Source organism: Trypanosoma brucei, chromosome 6 (assembly GCF_000002445.2).
Source record: "Trypanosoma brucei brucei TREU927 chromosome 6, complete sequence".
NCBI lineage: Eukaryota > Euglenozoa > Kinetoplastea > Trypanosomatida > Trypanosomatidae > Trypanosoma > Trypanosoma brucei.
Window position 1 is genome coordinate 1,433,496 of NC_007279.1, and position 19,262 is coordinate 1,452,757.

A 19,262-nucleotide genomic window follows, 5' to 3' on the forward strand; every position below is an offset into this window, starting at 1 on the left:
TTGCTTCATTCCCTGCTTCACTTCCATGAAGGAATGCTTGATGTTGTTGCGTATTTCACGGGCGGGATAGCCTACTTAATATATAACGATAAACCCGGTGAAGAGGGGAGAGTTGAGCAGTATAAAGGCGTGACAGCTTCTGTGAGGGGAATAAATGCAGTAAAGTACGAAAAGACAGGTCACATCATTATGGACACAAGGTACGCAACGCAGCAGCTGTATACTCATCTTCCCTCTTATACTTGGGGTGTAACTTTCCTCACTTTTCCGAATAGTGCCCGTTTTGATGACTGGACTACAAATAGGGGAGGCCGCCAAATTATTATAAACTGTGATGATGTGCGTGACATGAAGGCATTTGTGGTATGGAAAAAGCTGTCTGTAGCATCATGCTATGCGATACTTGATAAAGAGTCACAGGTGAGGATTGTAGAAGAAATCAAAAATGAGTGGAAAACAATAGAGGGCCGTGTTGATGTAGTTGGGCCAGTGCCTCGTTGCGTTTACGACAGCATGGAGTACACAAAACGTGTGTCTCAGGCAAAAAAGACGATAACGGCCATCAATGATGATAACAAAAGACACTACGAGGACATAATGATGAAAATTGCCGGTTGGCAAAATGATAAGGTAACGCACAGGTTAGTGAGAATCGTTCGTGTGCGAGATGCCGGAGAGAGCATCGATGGATACCGCTGCAGGCCACTTTCGGCTTGCATTGGGAATGCTATATTTTTAAAACTGCTTTCCATTATTGTGCAGAAAATGGCTATCCGTCAAGTTATGATTTCAGACGAGAGTGCTGCGGCCAACGTTTTCAAATCGGGGGCGTTGTTTGCATTTCTTTTTCCTCGAGTTTTTAAAGTTATCAGAGACAACATAAAATACCTGCGGCGGCCGGGTGGACCGGAAGAGAAACGATGCATACTGAAAGACATGACTCCTCAGCAGTTGAGACTCACTGGGCAGAAGTTTTTACCAGATGCCAGACAGCAGCCAATGGAGAAGTGTGAATACATGGTTCTCTACCGCCCTGCCACAGTCAATGAACCCGTGGTGGATGGCTTTTTTTTCGTTGAGGGGCGGCTCAGGAAAACTCCTAAGGGCAGGGCGGCACTGACCACTCCAAATATAGCTGTGCTTTTACAAGTAACCAAGTTGGCATGTCACCCCACCACTGCGTCAAAGGTGCAGAAGTTCCGAGAAAACATGGCAAGATATTTTTCTGATTGGGGTGCGTTTTCCAGCAACATGGTTTGGGAGATGATATACATCAATGGAGCTAGTGGTGGTGTGATTACAAGATGGCAGCTTTGTGATGGCGACGACCCCGCCGAAGCGGCTGATATGTGGAGAAACATGACTCAATACCAAGTAACGTTAAGAGAAGAAATGCAGGGGCAGCTAATGCGAGCATATGCAGAAGAAGGTTGGTATCGGGATGCTCCACTTCTGGCCATGGAGCCTGCGCCGCAGCCACGCAACGAGCAAGCGGGAGCGCAAGGAGGGTGAGGCGATTTCACAGCATTGAGTGAGGTAGAAGCTGAGTAAAAATATCCGGCCTGGTATGTTATGGTGGACGCGAGCAGTCAACAGTGTACGGTGCTAATGTGGGGCGAGGCGGCGTTTTTTCCATTCAAAGTCAAATTGAGTTATCGTATCATTGGGAGGCCAGCAGTCCTAACTGCCAAAACAGGGTAAATGGCTTTGTCTTAATGCTTGACATGACAGGATGCGCTGCAAGGGAGTAATATTCAGCAAATAGCGGCTATAGTAATCATCTTATTCTTTTCAACAAGCAGTCAAATGCGGCGGTTAGTGCAGGAAAGGGACGTGATAATTCGCTTGAGTGTCGGGAGGGATGGGAGGGAAGTGGAAATGAAGACGACTAAGGAATAGTAAAAGTAGTATTTTATCGGCTAACGCGTAACTGGAGTTAAGCCACATCGTAATCTTAAGGGGCACAGAGAAAGACAGAAATAATGTTATCGACGGACGTAAGAAAACATTGTAACGTTTTGTTTTCATTTTTGCTATTACCAACTCAAGAATTGGATTATACTAGACTAACTCTTCACATCTTCCTTTCATTTATACAATCTAAATTTTCCATCCGTGTAGAGATAGGAATCTATAGTCCAATGATAAAAGGAACAAAAATGTAATAGTACTTTTCGCTTCTTCGCCATCCGTGGTGGAGAGAGAGTATTGGAAACATGCCTCAACTCTAACTCTGCTGAATCCTATTTCCAGTAGGTGTAATGGGAGAGGGATTGTGACGGAGTGAAATATGCAAACATTAGAAGCAGTTACTGGATGTGCTGTTTCATATACGAGCTGTTATAATTATATTATACATGTTAGTTATGGTTGCAGTTATGGAGCAGCTCTTGATGGTGTTCTTCGCAGACGCGCAGCTGGTGACGTGATTGTGTCCATTTTCCTCTCTCACTCTCTTTCTTTCTTCAATTATTTGTCGGTGTGCAAACATACTATGATATGTTGTCTTCTCTTTACTTATAATCACTTCTGTTATCCTGGTTGAGGGTTGGCAGTTGGGCCTCTCTCCACACGTGGCAACCTTAAACTTATGTTGCTGGTTGCCTCCAGCAGCAAATCCCATATCATCATCAACATTGATACGAAAACCATGCAGTGATCGTATGTAACGGCAGCAGTGGAGTGACCATGACCTCGTCTATTGACCCACATGTGCGAACTTATTTCTCTATTCAAGTCAATGGGGAATGGTGCATGCCCCTCCTTGCGATACCCCAGAGGGTGAAAGTTGTTGCTGTTTGGTCAATAATTTTGCTATTCTTAGTCAGGTAACACTAGAGATGAATAATTTGTTTTTTTACACGCGGATGCGTACAATTTTGGGGTGGAGTAAATGGATTGTATCAGCCCCAACGAATTTCTTAAATACTACGCAGTTTTTCTCAATGAAGTGCTGATGTGCGTTTACCGGTACATGATCCGTTTGTGTCGGGATGTATTACGAACCCTGAGGAACACAGGCCGCTTGCATCCACATGTTTCTATTGCGATAAATGACCGCCAGAAGAGTATTCGAATTGTTTGTGTCGACGGAAGGATCGTGAGGTTGTATGTTTTTGTTGGCGATGGGAAACACGCTGTAATTTCTCAACACCTTGATAACTTGAGTTCAGGCAAGTGCTCGATTAACGATGTTTTAGTTGAAGGTTTGTTGTGGAATTCACTGACGTAAATGAAGCGAATGACTACCTTATAGCAGTTCACCATAGAGACATTGAGCAGTACAAGAGACTCACTTGGGGTTGTCGCTAGAATTATTCTCCTTTTCACATCACAATCAATTTGCACGACACACATTACAGTCAGCCATGGGCAAGCAAGCTGTTGGAACCATTGCGTATATTCAGTACATTAGAAATGGACACAGTACTTATGTTAAGTGCTTACTCTCAACGTTCCCTTTGCTGGACGAAGGCTATGAACCTAAGCAACTACAAAATATTAGTTGCAGGAATTAGTACGATGGTATGCATTATGACCTATAGAGGCTACAATATTGAAGACTCAAAGGTGTACAACTGCAGTTCGCTCAACTGTGGCTACGGGTGCTGTGTTGTTTTTTGTAAGCATGAGATGGAACTGGAAAGACTTCCCAACGGTGAGTATGATATAATTCTTCCAACAGATTGAAATGTTGCGAGACGCAATGCCTTTAATAGTGATGGTATTGCCAGTAGTAAAGGGGCGGTTATTCGTCAGTTTGATATTTTGGTAAACAAATAAACTCCCGTGCTGTCCATAAAAACAAGACCTAATTTTCTTGAATATAAATACCCTCAGCCTGCTTTTGTGAACCAAATGTGGTCATCTCTCACCTTCCAGTGACTCGGATATATCAATGGATGTAGAACAATAAAGTTAAAGTTTCTACGAGAGAAGTTCGCGGTCCCGAGTCCTGAAATAAGTTTTCCTCACGGCACTGGCTGGAGGGAGTAGTGGATCTCATCACTGATGGTGTATTAACATGCCCTTCAATGAGTAAAGGCATTTTCCCAGATATGATCAATAAATTCTCATGGATTCCCGAGCCGTATGACAGTTGGAAAGTTGCTGGAACTTGTTAGCTTAAAGGTGTGAGTGCATTCACGGAAAAATTCGGCGATGGCAATGCCTTTGGGTACTGATAAGGATGAAGAGCTGGATGAGGAATTGATACAACATGGATACAATTATCTTCGAGGAGATGATGCATATTTTCCACTCGGGCATAACGGGGAAGATGATACGCACTTATGTTTTCTTTGACCCCATTTATTACCAACACCTCAAACACATGGTTACTGATAAGATTAATGTTCATGCCACTTGGCGGGCCCCGTTTCATGCTGACGAGGTCAACACATTCAAAGTCGATTCCGCAGTGGAGGTTTGCGTATTGTTGAAATGGAAAGGGATTACATGGTTATATATATGGTGCATCTAAATTTCTCAATGATAGCGAGTTCTTGTGATCTCATACCTCTTCACAATTTATATTTGATGCTGCTCCTGTGGGTTATAAATGGTGAGAAGAGGACAGGTATTGCTCATAATGTAATGCCAAAAATACCCGTCTCACGTGTAAATTCCCCCTATGTGTTCAAGCTTTTACTTCAGGAACTTCAAGGAATGGGAATAAGTACGTGTCTTTCGCTTGATTTTATGGGATCGGATTGGTAGAAAGAGAAGAAAGTGTGATTGCTCTTTTTTTCTTTTCTTTTTTTCACATCTCTCCTGTACTAAGAAAGATGAATCAGGTGAAGTTGATCTGCACACTAAAGTGCCAACCGTCACATGAGGATTTTTTTTTAAAAATAATATGTGGCACCAAATGTGTAACTCAGTAATTGTGTTAATTTTCATTGTTCGTTTTGTTATCACTCGATAACCAAAGAAGGAGGGACAGAAAACAACAACGAAAATAACGATTTCGCAGTTTTATGCCGAGAAAATTCAGTGAAATTGTATTCACTCCTTCAACTATTTTCTTTTCTTTTGCTTTATTTTAAATACATTGATATATTAATGTGTCTGAAGGTGACTCTATAGGAAGTGTATGTAACATGAGTAGTCGATACATGCGGAAAGGAAATGAGGATGTGAGAGTTTCTGTGTTGTTCCATATCGACGAGGGTGCTGTTCCGCCTATGCATGCTTTAGCTCTGCTTGTGGTGTTGCTGTCATCTTTGGAAAAAATGCAGATCAAGACGACCAGTGCCGTGTGGATTTCTTTACTCCTCTCGCTGAGATTCCAGAAAATCGCATTGTGGCTGCTGTTCCGAACACAACTGTTTGGACGGTAGATGACATTCATGATGATGATGTTGAGGGGCTCATGCCACCATTGCAGTCCTGTCAGAAGGACTGTTCATCACCATCTGTTTCTAAACATTTTTCATAAATAAAAGTTATTATTATTATTGTATCTCTCTTCCTCATGGTCACATTGGCAGAAGCGACATCAGTTATGTCCACCAGACGCGTCTAAAAATAAAAGCGATGTGGAGGTCCCTGTTGCCACCGCGTTTCTAAAAGTACTTCCAGCAAACAGTATTGTAGCAACCATGGAAGTGTATGCTAAAAATGTATCGGTACACACACAAACTCACTCATGTCACTTGACAAAAAATCGAATGAAGTTGAACTTAAAAGAAGGACAGGTGCTTTTCGTCATGCCTTTTAGTGGATTTAATGATTTCCCAAAATGTGGCTGAGGGAAATGTTGCATTGCGGCGGTGTGATGCCTGGCAGTTTCGTTCTCTCATGAGGTCAAATCCTTTAAAATGTGCGAAACAAAGTCTTTTGGTTTGTGACGATGATGCGGCGCATTGGCTGTTGGAAACAGTTGTAGCCGTAAAGGAATATATTTCACTTCATTTAAGAAGCAACGGGTTGACACCTGGCGTAACGCCGTTATGTTGCTGCCTTCCGCATGCATGTGCTCGCAAAACTTGGGGAAGGGGAACCACAATGCAAGCGGCTGCAGTTGCGTTTTTTTTTTAGCTGACATCCCCACTCTTTCCTCTTCCCCACACCAAAGAGGACAAAATTAATACTGTACAGGCATCCTATTTCCGCAGTTGGCTTGTACTAATTAGTTCTTTTAACTGTAATTATAATTGAAGGAAAGAGAATGATTGGCAACCGTCCCTTATATCCCGTGGTTGTTTCACTTCCCTGCGCGCTACTGCTGAAGGAAAAACACTGTTAATTAGTTTATTTTCATAATAGTGAAGAGGTGACGTTATTGAAATGGTGGGCCCAAGTGAAGTGACGTAATGGCGTTTTTTTTCTTGATTTTTTTCTTTTTCACCTCAGAATAAGTTTGTGATATTTTTCTAAATCTACTTTGTTACGTGTGTGTGTGTGTGTGTTCCCTGCCGCCTCCCCAATCCCTTTTCTGTGCGTACAGTTACTGCAGCTTTTTTTGGTTAGCACCGCAGAGTTTCGTGCGTAATTTTATGGTCCTTTCAAAAGTGATGTTTAATACGTTTTTTTTTGGAACCTTCCTCGTTCCTGTCCACCTCTTTATTTATTTTGGTAAAATTCTGTAATTGAAGGATGATGGAAAATAGACTAGGCGCATATGATTCGCTAGTTGATTTTAGTCAGAATTTGACACGTGCAGCATCGCTGCTTCTTCCCAGAGAGACAACCACATCATCACCGAAACACAAAGTTACACCAAAATATTATTGTAGAAAATAACTGTCATGCGGTAATGTTTTCATCCAGTTAACAAATCTATCACATTTGAGCGGCTTTAGCTTTGTACCTTCCCTCCGCCATGTTGTTGTTGTTTCTTCCATAAGCATATATCACTTCATTTGATGTTTTCTGTTTAGTTTCGCCTCTGCGCCAAATTCATCACCACATCCCTTCGCCTGCAGTGCCGCTGTGGTAAAGAATAAATAAATAAATATTTATGTAGGTCACAGAGATTTTACATCTAATTAAATTATGCCACTTCATCCATTATTTATTTTTTGTTTTATTAAACCCACGTATCTTTACCGCGAAACAACAAATGACATATCGCAATAACCGCAGCATTCCATTTGTTTTCTCCCTTATTATGTTAATAAATGCATGTGTTACTTGATAAAAGTGCAGAGCCCGTGATGCATGTGCATGGAATTTCAACAGTATGGCACTTATGGTGTAACACAATATCCGTAACACACATACAAATACACACAGAATGGTTTCTTTCGGGCTCAAAATACGTTTTTCATTTTAAAATTCACATTCCACACCTTGTAAAACATATACTGGCGAAGGAACTTTTTTGTTTGATACCATCCAAACTCTATCCGCTTATATGTTTAATAAACTGGACTAATTATATTTTTCATATACTTATATCACAACGGAATTAACGATAATTTGAATGTCGCATCTATTCTTACACTCATAATTTTTATACTTCCGTTTTCTTCCTCGAAACACGTCATGTCTTTTTGAAAAATGTCCTCATTTGTTTTTATATTTCAACGAATATATGAAAAAGCGAATATTCATATAATCTCTATGATTATCATCCTCTCTAGTGGTGTTGCATTTTTATTGGAAGTAAAGAACAAAAGTAGTTTATTGTGTGTAACAACTGAAACATTATTTTTGAGGTGCATAATAGATTTCCGTTAAGTCAAGAAATATTGTGAAGCGACCGTACTGACTGCTTTTTATTGCGTGGAAACAGTGAACTTATCAATGTATCTTCGGATACGGTGGTGATTCATATTATTCCTTCAACATCCTTTTGAAGTTAATAGTGCTAAAAGCATCGTATTACACTTTACATGCATTCAAATGCAAACACTTCGACGAAAGCACCTTTTCAGCCTGGAATTATACATTTTTTCCAATACGTTATTTATTTTGCTGCAGTTACTGTCATGAAACTCTTGCAGCCACCCAATGCTAGCATATGAAACGGCATAGAGGTGCGTGCATGAAACTTGACGAATAGATTTGTTAAAATGCAAATGATAGTTATTATACATCAGATGCGTTATTCAAATCATAACAGATATGCTCATGCTTTTCTTCACTTATGATGTATATTTTCTTCGTTGTAACAGCGCACAGTGAGATCAAATTATAATCTTTTGATGTGATTACAGATGAGAAATCCTTCCTAAAGTGTCTGAAGTTGTACAAATCATATGTATTTATCTACTTTCATTTATTGGGAGAAGCAGTCAAGCGCACATGTGTTTTGTTGATATGTAAACACGAATGAAGAGAGAAGTGAAGCAACTCCAACATTAGGCAAGCTTCCATGAGCATATAAGTTGTGGAATTAAAGGAAATGGTTGTAAAGTGTGAATAAAGAAAATTCGAATTGCCGTTGCATAAAATAACAGAATATGATCTTTTTTTTGTGAAGTATTATCTTTAAGATATAAAAAGACACTTAAAAATATACGCGGATACAAATAACAGGATGATTGTCCAACTTGTGCACCTCTGACCTCAGTGCTTGTGATTGTATATTAATCGTGCCACTAGATGTCACCGCAAAAAAAATAACATCAGTTTTTGTTACACATACTCGTTTCATATCCATTATTTTGTAAACACGTCTATTTTTTCTTATTAGTTATTAGAGTAGTATGTTGCGATGACGCGTCTCTTGATTAGTTGCCCGTTATTAATTTGCTTATTTCTATATCCATTTGTTTATTTACTTACGTTAGCTTACACTAAGTTTACACATAATAAACAAACAACGTTATCCCTGCATTTTCCTTCGTGAAGGAGACACTAAGGGAGAACACGCGTGATACAATTAATTTCTTTATTATTTTGTCCAATGGGTAGTGATAACTAACGATGCACAACATCTTATATTGCAGTTACTTATACTTGAGTGTAAAGTGTAATATACATTGCCTTCTTTCTTCATCCAATCAGCACGTCTCTCCCACGTCCATCCCGACACTTCTTTATCTGCCTATCTTATTTTTTTAATTCCTTTGTCCGGAAAGGCGGTGCTACACCTTTATCCTTTGGTATGGTTTTCTTGGCCGCTTGCCTTGTGCTTCTCCTGATGGCTTTATTTAGTGCATCCGCATCCTTTATTTTTTCTTTAGTCTTGTTGAAAATGAAAGTATCACTAACCTTCCTGAAGTTATTACAATGCGCTTTATTCCACGCGGATAACGCCCTGGCAGGTTTTGAGGGTGAGGTCACCTCTGCACCACAACTCGCAAAAACGCCAAAAGTGACCCAAAAATGGTCGCTATCAGGACTCAGTGTAATTTTCCAATTTAATACCTCACAGTCTGTACATTGCGATGTCTCTTAAGGGAAATACATCCGTTCCCGCCTGACGACGGGTTTCTTTTCTGGCATTTGTTCCAACTATGTTTTTGAAACCATCGATTTTCTAGGAAAATAAACTGAAGTGGCTGTCAAATTAAAATCAGCTGAAAATATAAACGTTGCCGAGACTCTTTCTAGTAGACACTCCTCCTTCGAACTTTGGATGACTTTCACGACACCTTTAACTAAAATTGATACCACACCACCATGTGAAGAACCTGCCATCCTACATGCTGGTATCTGCCTATTCTAAGAATTTTACGTCCCGCTGGAGCCGAGTGAATCTCCTGCAGCAGGCAAAACAGCATACAATCCTCGTTGAGCTTCTTCTTCAAGGCGAGTCGTTGTACCTGAGGTAACGACCCATTGTTCCACTGGGCTCCACGAATCATATGGCAGGGATTATGTTCCACATTTCCCCTTAGTAGTATAAGCCTATGTATTCCAATCGAAGCGCGCTCGCACGTGCAGGGAAACATTCTAATATATTTCTTCACCCTAGAGTGCCGATACTGCTGCTTACTCCTGCTCTGGTCACCTAAAGCCTGCTACCCGCCCCAATCCTGTCGGACAGGGTATAATACGGGCACTTGTCTTCCTCCGATGAGACGGTGTACTGGACCCTGGCGCCACAATGAGGTGGCCGGCGTCACCAGGGATTTTTCATAATTTTCATAAAATTTGGAAATATCCTTTTAATGCTAAAATTCTACCAAACTCACAAAAGCGGAAACAATCAGAGCAATTATCTGATTGAAGAGAAAACTACCATTTCGACACTTCTCCTTTTCTGGTTCTGTTTCACCCTCTTTGCCTTTTCTCCAGCCACAAACGGGGGCTTGGCCGGGCGTGTTCTATTCTTCCAAGCTGTTTTTTTAGTATGGCCAGTACATTTATCCTCTTTCTTTCCTTCCGCTTTCACTCCCTCTTTAACTTTGCACTTTCCGTCTTGGAATTCGCAGCCATTTTCGTCGCTGTACACGCCAACTGACTTATCTTTGCATTTTTCTTCTGCTATTTCGGGGTCCAATGTGGTGGCTGTTGGTTGGTGCTCAAGACTCTGTGTATACAAAAACATTGATAGAGTAAAAAAATCAAATTGGAAACTATGCGAATAAGGGTTAAGGTCGATGTAAAAAAGAGCCGCTTCATCACTAAAAATTAAAAAATGGCGAAATCAAAAAAATGAAAATTAAAAAAAAAAGTGAAATAAAAAATAATCCAAAAAATTAAAAACTCTGACCCTAACCCTAACCTTCCTACCTATCTTTCTACCTTCTTGTCTTATTGGACAACAAAAATTCAAAAGAAAATAGGAAAAAGGAGAAAAATTTTAGGTATCAAAAATAAAGTTTTACACGCGCAGGCAGCTTTAAAAATATATTTCCAGGGAATTTTAAATATGTTAAAATATATCAAATTTAGGCAAGAAAAATAGGGGGAAATTAAAACAGCAAGGCCATAAAAGCAGCAGCCATACTCAGAGCCAATTGTTTTCCGCCTATAAAACATTCGTCTAGACATTCGTGTTTGGGTAGTTTCCCTCTTCTATCGACATAATCAATCCATCCACAAACTGCATTTTTGCCTTCTGGTTTCTTACCCTCAACCTTTTTGCATTCCTCTTCCGTTGTCGCATCGGAGCATTTTATAAGTTTTTTCTCTCCTCCCTCTCCTTGTGGTGGCTTGTAATTTGGATCCTTTACGCACTTTTTATTTGGTCCGTCACTGTCCCATTTACAACCATATTTGCAGTTATCTTCTGTTCCTTTCTTTTCGCACGTTACATCTGTTTCGGAAGTTGACTTCTCTGATGCGGAATGGCTTGTTAGACATTTCTTGTCCTGTGTCGCTTTAGAAATGGTTTCCTGAATCAAAAGTGCTACGACTTCACTTAACCTGTTAGTCGGTATCTTCTGCATTGTACTGGCCGTCAGCTTGAGCTCCGATGGAAACACCAGTTCTTCTTCTAACATGTCCTTGATGAATTTGCTTTTGAACTTAGTGGCGCTGTCGCTAAAAAATCTGTTTGGCGGCCGCCTTGAGTTCATTAGTTGCTGAGACCTGTTCGGGTTTGGCTTTGACGTCGTTTATGGCGAAGTTGATCTCTGCCAGAAATACGTCTCCTGTTAATTCTTGATAGATACTTGCATAAACGTCGTCATCTGTTATCTCTGGTGTCGTCTTGTACGCATTAGCGGCTTCAATTGCTTCGAGGTATGCCGGTGTCTGAGCTGAGCTTGCGCTGGTCGGTTCTAGGTCGTCTATCCGGTGGATTTCTGGGCTTGTTGCGCCTGTTGTCAGCAGCCCGGCCATTAGAGTTATGTGTGATGCTGTGCTGCCAGTGAACATGCCCGTGGCGCTCGGGTGGTCCTCGAAAAACAGGCATTTGTCGAAGCTGGCTTCTGTCGATGCTGCGTTCCCTTCTGGGATTCCGCTTTTGAAGCTTTGTTCGGAGAATTCCTCTAGCCCTTCTAGCTTTACCGCGTCGGGTATTGCTAGGCTGTCGCATCCCTGTAGGTCCTGGCTACGTCTGACCGCTGTTTTTCGGGTCGCTGCATTTGTTAGACATGCGCCGTTGGTTCCGACGTTGGACGCTTTGAGCTGCTCAAGAAGTGTGGTTGCTTCTATAATGCTGCCAGCCACGATATTTGCTTTTGCTGCTAGGTATATTCCTCCTTTGGCTTTCGTTATTGCTGCCGAGTAGATTTTGTTTATTGCTTTGGCCGCTGCCGCTGCTCCTATTGCTGCCATTTTAGCCCGCTGCTTGTGCGTTGCTGTAAGTGAATAGATGATTAATTGGTGTTGTAGTTTGATGGCATTGTCCACTATGGGCTCCGCTGCTTGCAAAGCTGTCGCTGCCGCCGCTGCAGTCTGGCGCATGTCGCCCGCTTTTTTACAGAGCCCTGCTATCTTTGAGCCGTCGAGGGGATTCTTCGCTGCCGCTGCTGCGTCGGCTATTTGCGTGCGACAGGCCGGTATAAACATCACTATTGGAAATGCTCGTGCTTTCATTGCTCATCTGGTATGTGCTTATCGTTCTGTTATTATCTGACACTCAGGATCGTGCTGTTGTTGTTAGAACATATTCGAGGCGCTGAATTTGCCGGGTTTGGAGCTGAAGTCTGTAGTTTTACAGATATTAGTGATTGTCCTTGTGAATAAATTCAACATTTTTGTTATGCGCTATCATCACACTTTGCCACCATTGTAGGGGTCGCATCGTCTTCCATGGTTTCGGGGGGTTTAGTGCATTAGTTCTTGACCCACCGCTATACAGAACTGTATGAGTTTTGATACTATACATCTAACCCATCTTTGTTGATCACCTATTAATTTTGTTTTTCTATCATTGGTATTCTAGCGCTAAAGGAGCAGCCTCTCCTAAACACTCCATTAAAAAATAAAAGTTTCATAGGTTATTGCCGTCCCTCCGTTGTGACCAGCATATTGAAAACGATATTCGCCAACAAGCTCTCTGTAGTAGTGCTTGGCCATCCATGTGTGAATTCCACAGCACAATCACATACTCTTTTATTATGAGCCGTGATGTTTCTGATTTCGTTGTGTTCTTCTATATTTTTCCTTTTTTTTATCGTGTTTTTCTTCCCCGCAAAACATTGCGACTCCATTGATATTGTAAAGTGGAGTCTTTCTTTCATTGCCTTTCCATCATATCCTTTATGTATTATAGCTCCATAGTCGTTTTTGTGTTTGAAACTTAGTGTATGACGCCTTCCTCCATCTGTACTTTCCTGCTGTTGCCTTAATAATATCCCTCGCGCGCCCTCAAAATCTTTTGCATACTCGCCATTTCACCATCTCACTCCCTCACTTACTCCTATTACAATCTCACGATATTAAAATTTTTTCCATTTTGCTTGTTCATTCGTTCCCTCCACCATAGTTCTAATTATATTCGTCTATACAAACACTCACAACACTCTCCTATAATAATAATAATTATTATTATTGCAATTACAACCCTAACTTTATATCTACAAAAAAATGGGAAATAAAATAAATTAATATATTACTCATTTTAATATACAATCACCCTACTGCTGTACACACATGCCTCTGTCATACCAAAGTTTTACAAGTAAAATTTTTTAAAATTTTCAATGAATTGCACAATTTGCAAAGGGTTGACAAAACGTGTTAAAATATATTATATTTAAAAAACGTTTTAAAAAATTCTCTCAAAATAGCAATTTTTATAAATTTTTATAAGTCTCATAAAATTGAGAAAAAGCTTTTACAAATTATTCGTAAAACTGTTATGCTAGAAGAAAAACTGCAAGCAAAAAAGAGACCTTAAGTAGAACAGAATTTACTCCTGTTGTGTTTGTAGGATTTCTATCATTTCCACCTGTTTGCGCTTCTTTTTCTACTTCCTTCTTGATTTCCTCAGTCAATGTGCACATTTTTCTCTAGACGGACTTTGGGTTAAAAACGTACCTCCGGAAGTCGAGCACCTTTGGCCGGGATGTGCCAGCGTCAGATCGCGCCGCCGAGGTTTAATTGATAATTTTGACTATCAGCTGTTCCCCAATATGAGTATTTTTTAATTTATTTTCCCTTTAAAAGCAAATCGTTTTGCGCAGCGAAACTGCCACGCGCCAGCGTTAAAAAAATTTAAAGGCTGCGTGCAGCACAAAACGCAGAACTGAAATTCACAAAAGCAAAATGATAATAGGCTTAACGATATGAAGCTGAAAATGAAAGGAAAAAATGAAGCGCGGATATCTCCAGTGGAAATAAGTGCCAGCCTTGTGCTTAAAAAGAAAAAAAAGAGCCGCTGCATCATTAAAAGAATAAAAATTAAAAATAATTTGGAGCAATCCAGGACGGAGGTGTGGGATTAAAAAAAATTAGCAGTAAGAGGAAAATTAACACGATAACCCTAACCCTAACCTAACTACCCCACCCACCTGCACAAAAAAATTCAAAAAAAAAATTCAACGGGAAAAGAAAAAAAATTTAGTTGCCAGAGAAACACAGAATATTTTTTGCAGAGTCACAAACTTACGAAACACAGTTCAATTTTTTCGACTGAATTTTTAGGTGTTAAAATATATCAAAAGTTTTCAAGTAGCAAGAATTTTTTAGCAAAAATTTTTAAGAAAAATAGGGGTAAAAATTTTAAAACAGCAAGGCCGCAAATGCAGAAGAAACCACTAGGGCGAATTGTTTGTTTACTAGAATAGAGGAATCTTTGCACTCTTTTCCATCCCACTTACAATTCGGAGATTTGCATTCTTTCTCTGGTCTCCCTTTGCATTTCTCTGTTGTTGTTTCAGTTTCTACTCCCGTTTGAGTTTGTGGCAAAGAAACTTCAGTTTTTTGTAGCTTTTGTTGCATTATATTTGCACTTTTTCTCTTCTGTGCTCTCTTTTTGAAAAGTACAGAAATCCTTGGAATCGCAGTTTGTATCTGTTTCTATTGCTTCACACTCCTTTGCTTTTTCAGACGGCGTTGTAGTTTGCTGTTGGTTTGATCCATTGGTTTGCGCTGCGAAGGCTTTTGGTGCCCGTAGCAATGCTGTTGCCGTGGCGTTTAACAAGCTTATTTCTGCTTCTAGTGCGGCCAGCTTGATTTGTGTGTGGCGCTTGTCGTACACTTTTGCGGCATTTCGCAGATTTACTTGCCATTCAATTGGCGGCGTGCCGCCGATGATACTGCCATCGTTGTACTTTACGCAGCGCCCCGTGTGGCTGCCGCTTACGCCTTCGCCTGTACAGCCGCCGCTGCCGTTGCCTGTTGGTGTTTACGGCTTTGTATAAAATCACTAATCGGCTATTTAGAACAGCAGAACTTTTTTCGCCCGTTTTCAAGGCCGGTGGGCATTTGTTTGCTATGGCCAGGGCTTTTTCTCTGCCGGCCGTCGTCACATCCCAGTTGCCGTTGTTTGGGGGGGGGGGGGCTCTCATCACACCCTTTGCTGCATGTTTTGCCTCCGGTTGCTTCACTAGTGTGTCCGCAGCAGATGCAGAGCAAATCTGACAGGAGCGCCTTGCCGGCTTCCGTCCCTGGTGTTGCAGCACCCGTGCCGCACACCGCTTGTCTCGTTCCGGTAAATGTTAGTGTTGCTGCTTTCCCGGCAGAACCGTAAAGCGTTTTGTTTAGGTGGCCGTTTATTGCGGCTTTGTCGGTTCCTTTTGTCGTAGTCGCTGCAGCCTCTGATATAGTCAGTCCCTTATCGGCTATGAATGCCAATTGTCTTATGGCATCGCTGTTCGATTTTAGGACGCTAAACTGTTTTATCTTGTCTTTCAGGTTTTGAGGTGCGTCTTCCTGCACCGACTTAGTCCACGCCGTCCAGTGGTTTTCGTAAGGGGCGGCTTGTTCCTTGAAAGGGCTTTGCAATGCGCCCCATGCCTCTTCCTTTTTAGCTTTTGCAAGCGCCTGTATCGGTTCTGGAGCTAGAGAAAGGTTTATCGCCATTAGCTCTTCTGCAATGGTTTGAATGGTTGTTGCTGCTTGTACTTCCGGCGTATCTTCTCTTGCGAATTCGATGAGACCGCATAGAGCTATGAAATCACCGCCGTTTTGTCCTTCCTTGACTGTCCCCTTTACGTTTTTGGCAAGTGTCGCAACTTCTAGCGTAATGACAGTCCAAAGTATGTTTTGGCGCATTTCCCCTGCAAGAACTCGGGCGGTCGGCAACTCCAGACATATTTTAGAAAAGAAAGTGGTGAAAATAGTGTGGTAATGTTTATATAAGCTCGAAAACTTACCAACTATTGCAGTTCCTGGTGGTATAGCGACAACACTGTGGACCTTTGCGATTATTTGTCGCATCGGTTGCAGCGTTTCAACAATCCTCATACATAATATTTGAAATATATGAAAAAATCATTTGGTTTCACCGCCAAATGAATGGGCCACTTTGAGAAAGTATTTAAATTTTTTCTTTACATATGAAACGATACACTTCAATGTTTCTACGTATTTTTTTATTTCATGGCTGTGCATCGCTTCATTCTGTCTCCAAAAATAATCAGGTGAGGCTTTTGTCTGTCTCGGAAGTGGTGGATGCTTCGATTTTTTCCGCATTCCTTGTTGACTGCGTTTGCTTGGCGTTTAACACTACGTAAATTGGAGCCTGAAATTATATTTACGCTGATATTTTCTTATGAATCGGCACTGTCACTTTGAGGTTAGCAAACACGTTCATATGGTTTACTCTCCCCTTGAAATAATTTACTTTCTGACTCTTATACTAATACGAAATTTGAGTATTAGCGTTGATCCTCTTCACTTTATATATATCTTATTACTTTTCATGTACGTTATATGTGAAGCAGTTTTCACGTGCCCATTTTTCTTTCTTTGCCCACGGAAATCCGTTAGTAGTCCTACTTTTCAAAATCTTCCTCCCGATAATATTATATTTTCCCCACAAATGTTAGCTATTTTAAATACATCTGATGAAAAGGAGTTTAAAACATTACCTCACACTTACTGACTCCCCTTCTCACTCATGCTCCTGCAGATGTTACCTCAAAGTTGCATAGTAGGATCCGCCATCACATTAAAAAGCACAGTCACCACTATCTCTGCAATAGCATTAATCCATTTGCGAGCCAAATACACAGCATCAGCATTAGCTTATTCTCTTATATGTAACATTGTCTTCTGTTCTTTCGCTTGCTTTACTTAATTCTGCGCTTTGATCTTTTCCTTTTCGTCTTTTGTTGCTGGTTTGGGGAATGATGAAGCAATGGCATCGCCGTTCTCTACTTTATCGCGGCTGGCCCCTGTCTTTTTCTTTTATCCCAGTGTTTAGAGTGACGGCCGGCACTATTTTAGTGCTTCAAACTCCGCATATTCAAGTCGTCTTTGTCTCCCTTTCTCATTCTGTGCATCCTTTAATAATAATATTTTTCACTACCCATCACTTAATTCCGTTTCACTAAGTTATTCCTATTTCACTCCTGCAATTTTAAAGTTTATCTCTTTTCGCTTTTCAGTCACTACTCACCACTATTATAATATCCGTATATACACACTCACATAACACTCTCCTATTATTACAATTATCATCATTACTATTATTATCATTATTCTAACTAATATCTATTAAAATAAGCTAAATAAAAAATTAAAAACAATGCACAACAGCACCTTTTTCATACCAGATAACCCTACTGCTGTTCTCCCATAGGCCATTATCACACTCATTTTATAAATATTAAAAATTTTTCAATTTCTCATCAAAAGAGTTTAAAATATATCAAATGATATTAAATTTACCAAATTCTCTATCAAAATAGCAAATTTATAAATTTGAGAAAAAATCTTTTTCGAAACTTAATTATAGAAGCAAAAATGCAAGGAAAGTAGGGACTTTGCTAATGACAAAAGAATTGTTTCCTGTGGTATTTGTAGTTTTTCCATCATTTTCCATATTCACCCCCTCTTTAAGTTTGCATTTTCCGTCTTTGTGTTCGCAGTCTGTGTCTGCAATGTATTTGCTTTTTTCTGTGTCTTCCTTGCATTTTTCTTTTTTAGTATCTGAAACTTCCTTTTGGGCTGTTATCGCTGATTTTTTCCGCTGTCGTCTGCTGTAGGAAAAAGCGAGTGTGGTAGCGAATTTTCCAGGCTTGTTTGTGTCTTTGATCGTTGTTTTTACAGGGTTGTTATCATTGTCGTAAGTGATTTCCTCAGTTGCCAAGGGATCTACCAGGTCTGCGGTTAGAGTTGACTCTCCTGCCGGAAGTAGAGCCTTAACTGCTTCGGTTTGGCTGGTGGCTTCTTCTTTTGTGTTGACTTTTCCTGTTGCCAGAAGCTGTGCGAGTGCCCTCAGGTTACCTTCGTTGGCTAGTGTCGTCTTGCTTTTCAGCAACGGCCGCTCGTATAATTTGATGTCTGCGCCACGGTGCCTGCAGATGGCATTTGCGACTTTCTTTTGTGTCGTTAAGTGAGATTTGCTGTCTGTGTCGGCGTCTACGCACCCCGATCCTGCTCCCTGTCCTTTGAATAGTGATTGCTTTGCTGGGTCCTCGTCCTCTCCCTTTTTCCTCGTAATTGATTTAACGCCGAGTGCAACTGTTAGGCTCCTCAGGCTCGCGCCGCTGTCGCCGCTGGTTGCGCAGGCGCCTTTTTTGTACGAGCGGTGCGGCCCGCCGGTGCCTGCGTTACCTTGAGCTGCTACAATTAGTTCGTACTCTGGAGTTAAGAAGCGCTCATCTTTGAGTAGCTTGATGTTTTCAATTTCTTGGAGTTCTACAACCGCTTTGTCTATGTGTGTGCCGCTGCCTGCTGCTTCGGTGCAGCTGTCGGTCGTTGACGGCCCTCGGGATGTCGGTATAGTGCAGTGCTCGCCTGTGCCGGCGGACAAAAACGTCTGCGTCGTCGTTGCTGGTGTTGCGACCTGCGTATCCACCGCGTCGCGTTCTGCATGGATTAGCGCTTTCGTTTGTGACACCCTTGCTTTCAGCGTCTTCACCAGCTCTGTTATTTGGGCTTCTCCGGCTGCTATTGCTGCCTCTTGCTTCAATTCGGCTTCTTTTGTTTCGGCAGAAAGTGCAATGTACGCCGCTGCCTTCTGAGTGTCTTCTGTACACACTGCCGCGAGGGTCAGTAGGGAATAGTCGTTGCTTAGCGCTGTAGCCCTTGATCGTGCTGTTGACAGTTTCCCTTTAAAGTTAGAGATGAGTTTCTCAAGGTACATTACTTCATGGTAGGGGGAAGTGACTGCTTCTATGGATGTCTCTGCTGCACCCCCAAACATTGCCGGCAGCAACACAACTGTTTGCATTGCTAACAACACCGCCGTCATACTCTGTTTCTATTTTGGCTTTGCTTGAGGTCATTGTGGGCAACGTGCTGCTTTGGAAAAATCAATTGCTTACTGCTTGCTGTACAGGTCGCACACCTGGGCACTA

At 41.2% G+C, this 19,262-nt stretch overlaps 1 protein-coding gene and 6 pseudogenes across 1 annotated transcript, besides 15 other annotated features; 3 read left to right on the top strand and 4 right to left on the bottom strand.

Annotated features, from left to right (window-relative positions):
* Positions 1 to 1,512, top strand: Tb927.6.5180 (annotated as a pseudogene).
* Positions 1 to 16,877: part of a sequence feature (sequence corresponds to BAC RPCI93-30P15) that runs on past the window's edge.
* Tb927.6.5190 lies at positions 2,741 to 4,678 on the top strand (annotated as a pseudogene).
* Positions 4,840 to 4,860: a sequence feature (AT_rich).
* On the top strand, positions 5,103 to 6,044 carry Tb927.6.5200 (annotated as a pseudogene).
* Positions 6,946 to 6,966: a sequence feature (AT_rich).
* Positions 8,693 to 8,735: a microsatellite.
* Positions 8,954 to 10,027: a mobile genetic element.
* Positions 9,777 to 10,027: a mobile genetic element.
* Positions 10,549 to 10,605: a sequence feature (AT_rich).
* On the bottom strand, positions 10,815 to 12,384 carry Tb927.6.5210 (annotated as a pseudogene).
* Positions 13,319 to 13,343: a sequence feature (AT_rich).
* Positions 13,383 to 13,405: a sequence feature (AT_rich).
* Positions 13,531 to 13,554: a sequence feature (AT_rich).
* Positions 13,582 to 13,602: a sequence feature (AT_rich).
* Positions 13,650 to 13,865, bottom strand: Tb927.6.5220 (annotated as a pseudogene).
* Positions 14,178 to 14,206: a sequence feature (AT_rich).
* On the bottom strand, positions 14,515 to 16,008 carry Tb927.6.5230 (annotated as a pseudogene).
* Positions 16,878 to 19,262: part of a sequence feature (sequence corresponds to BAC RPCI93-1I18) that runs on past the window's edge.
* Positions 17,401 to 17,440: a microsatellite.
* Positions 17,555 to 17,578: a sequence feature (AT_rich).
* Positions 17,690 to 19,156, bottom strand: Tb927.6.5240 (variant surface glycoprotein (VSG, atypical), putative; the record flags this gene model as incomplete). Its single annotated transcript, XM_840540.1, has 1 exon — positions 17,690 to 19,156. One exon carries the CDS (start codon positions 19,154 to 19,156, stop codon positions 17,690 to 17,692), a length of 1,467 nt encoding a protein of 488 aa, XP_845633.1.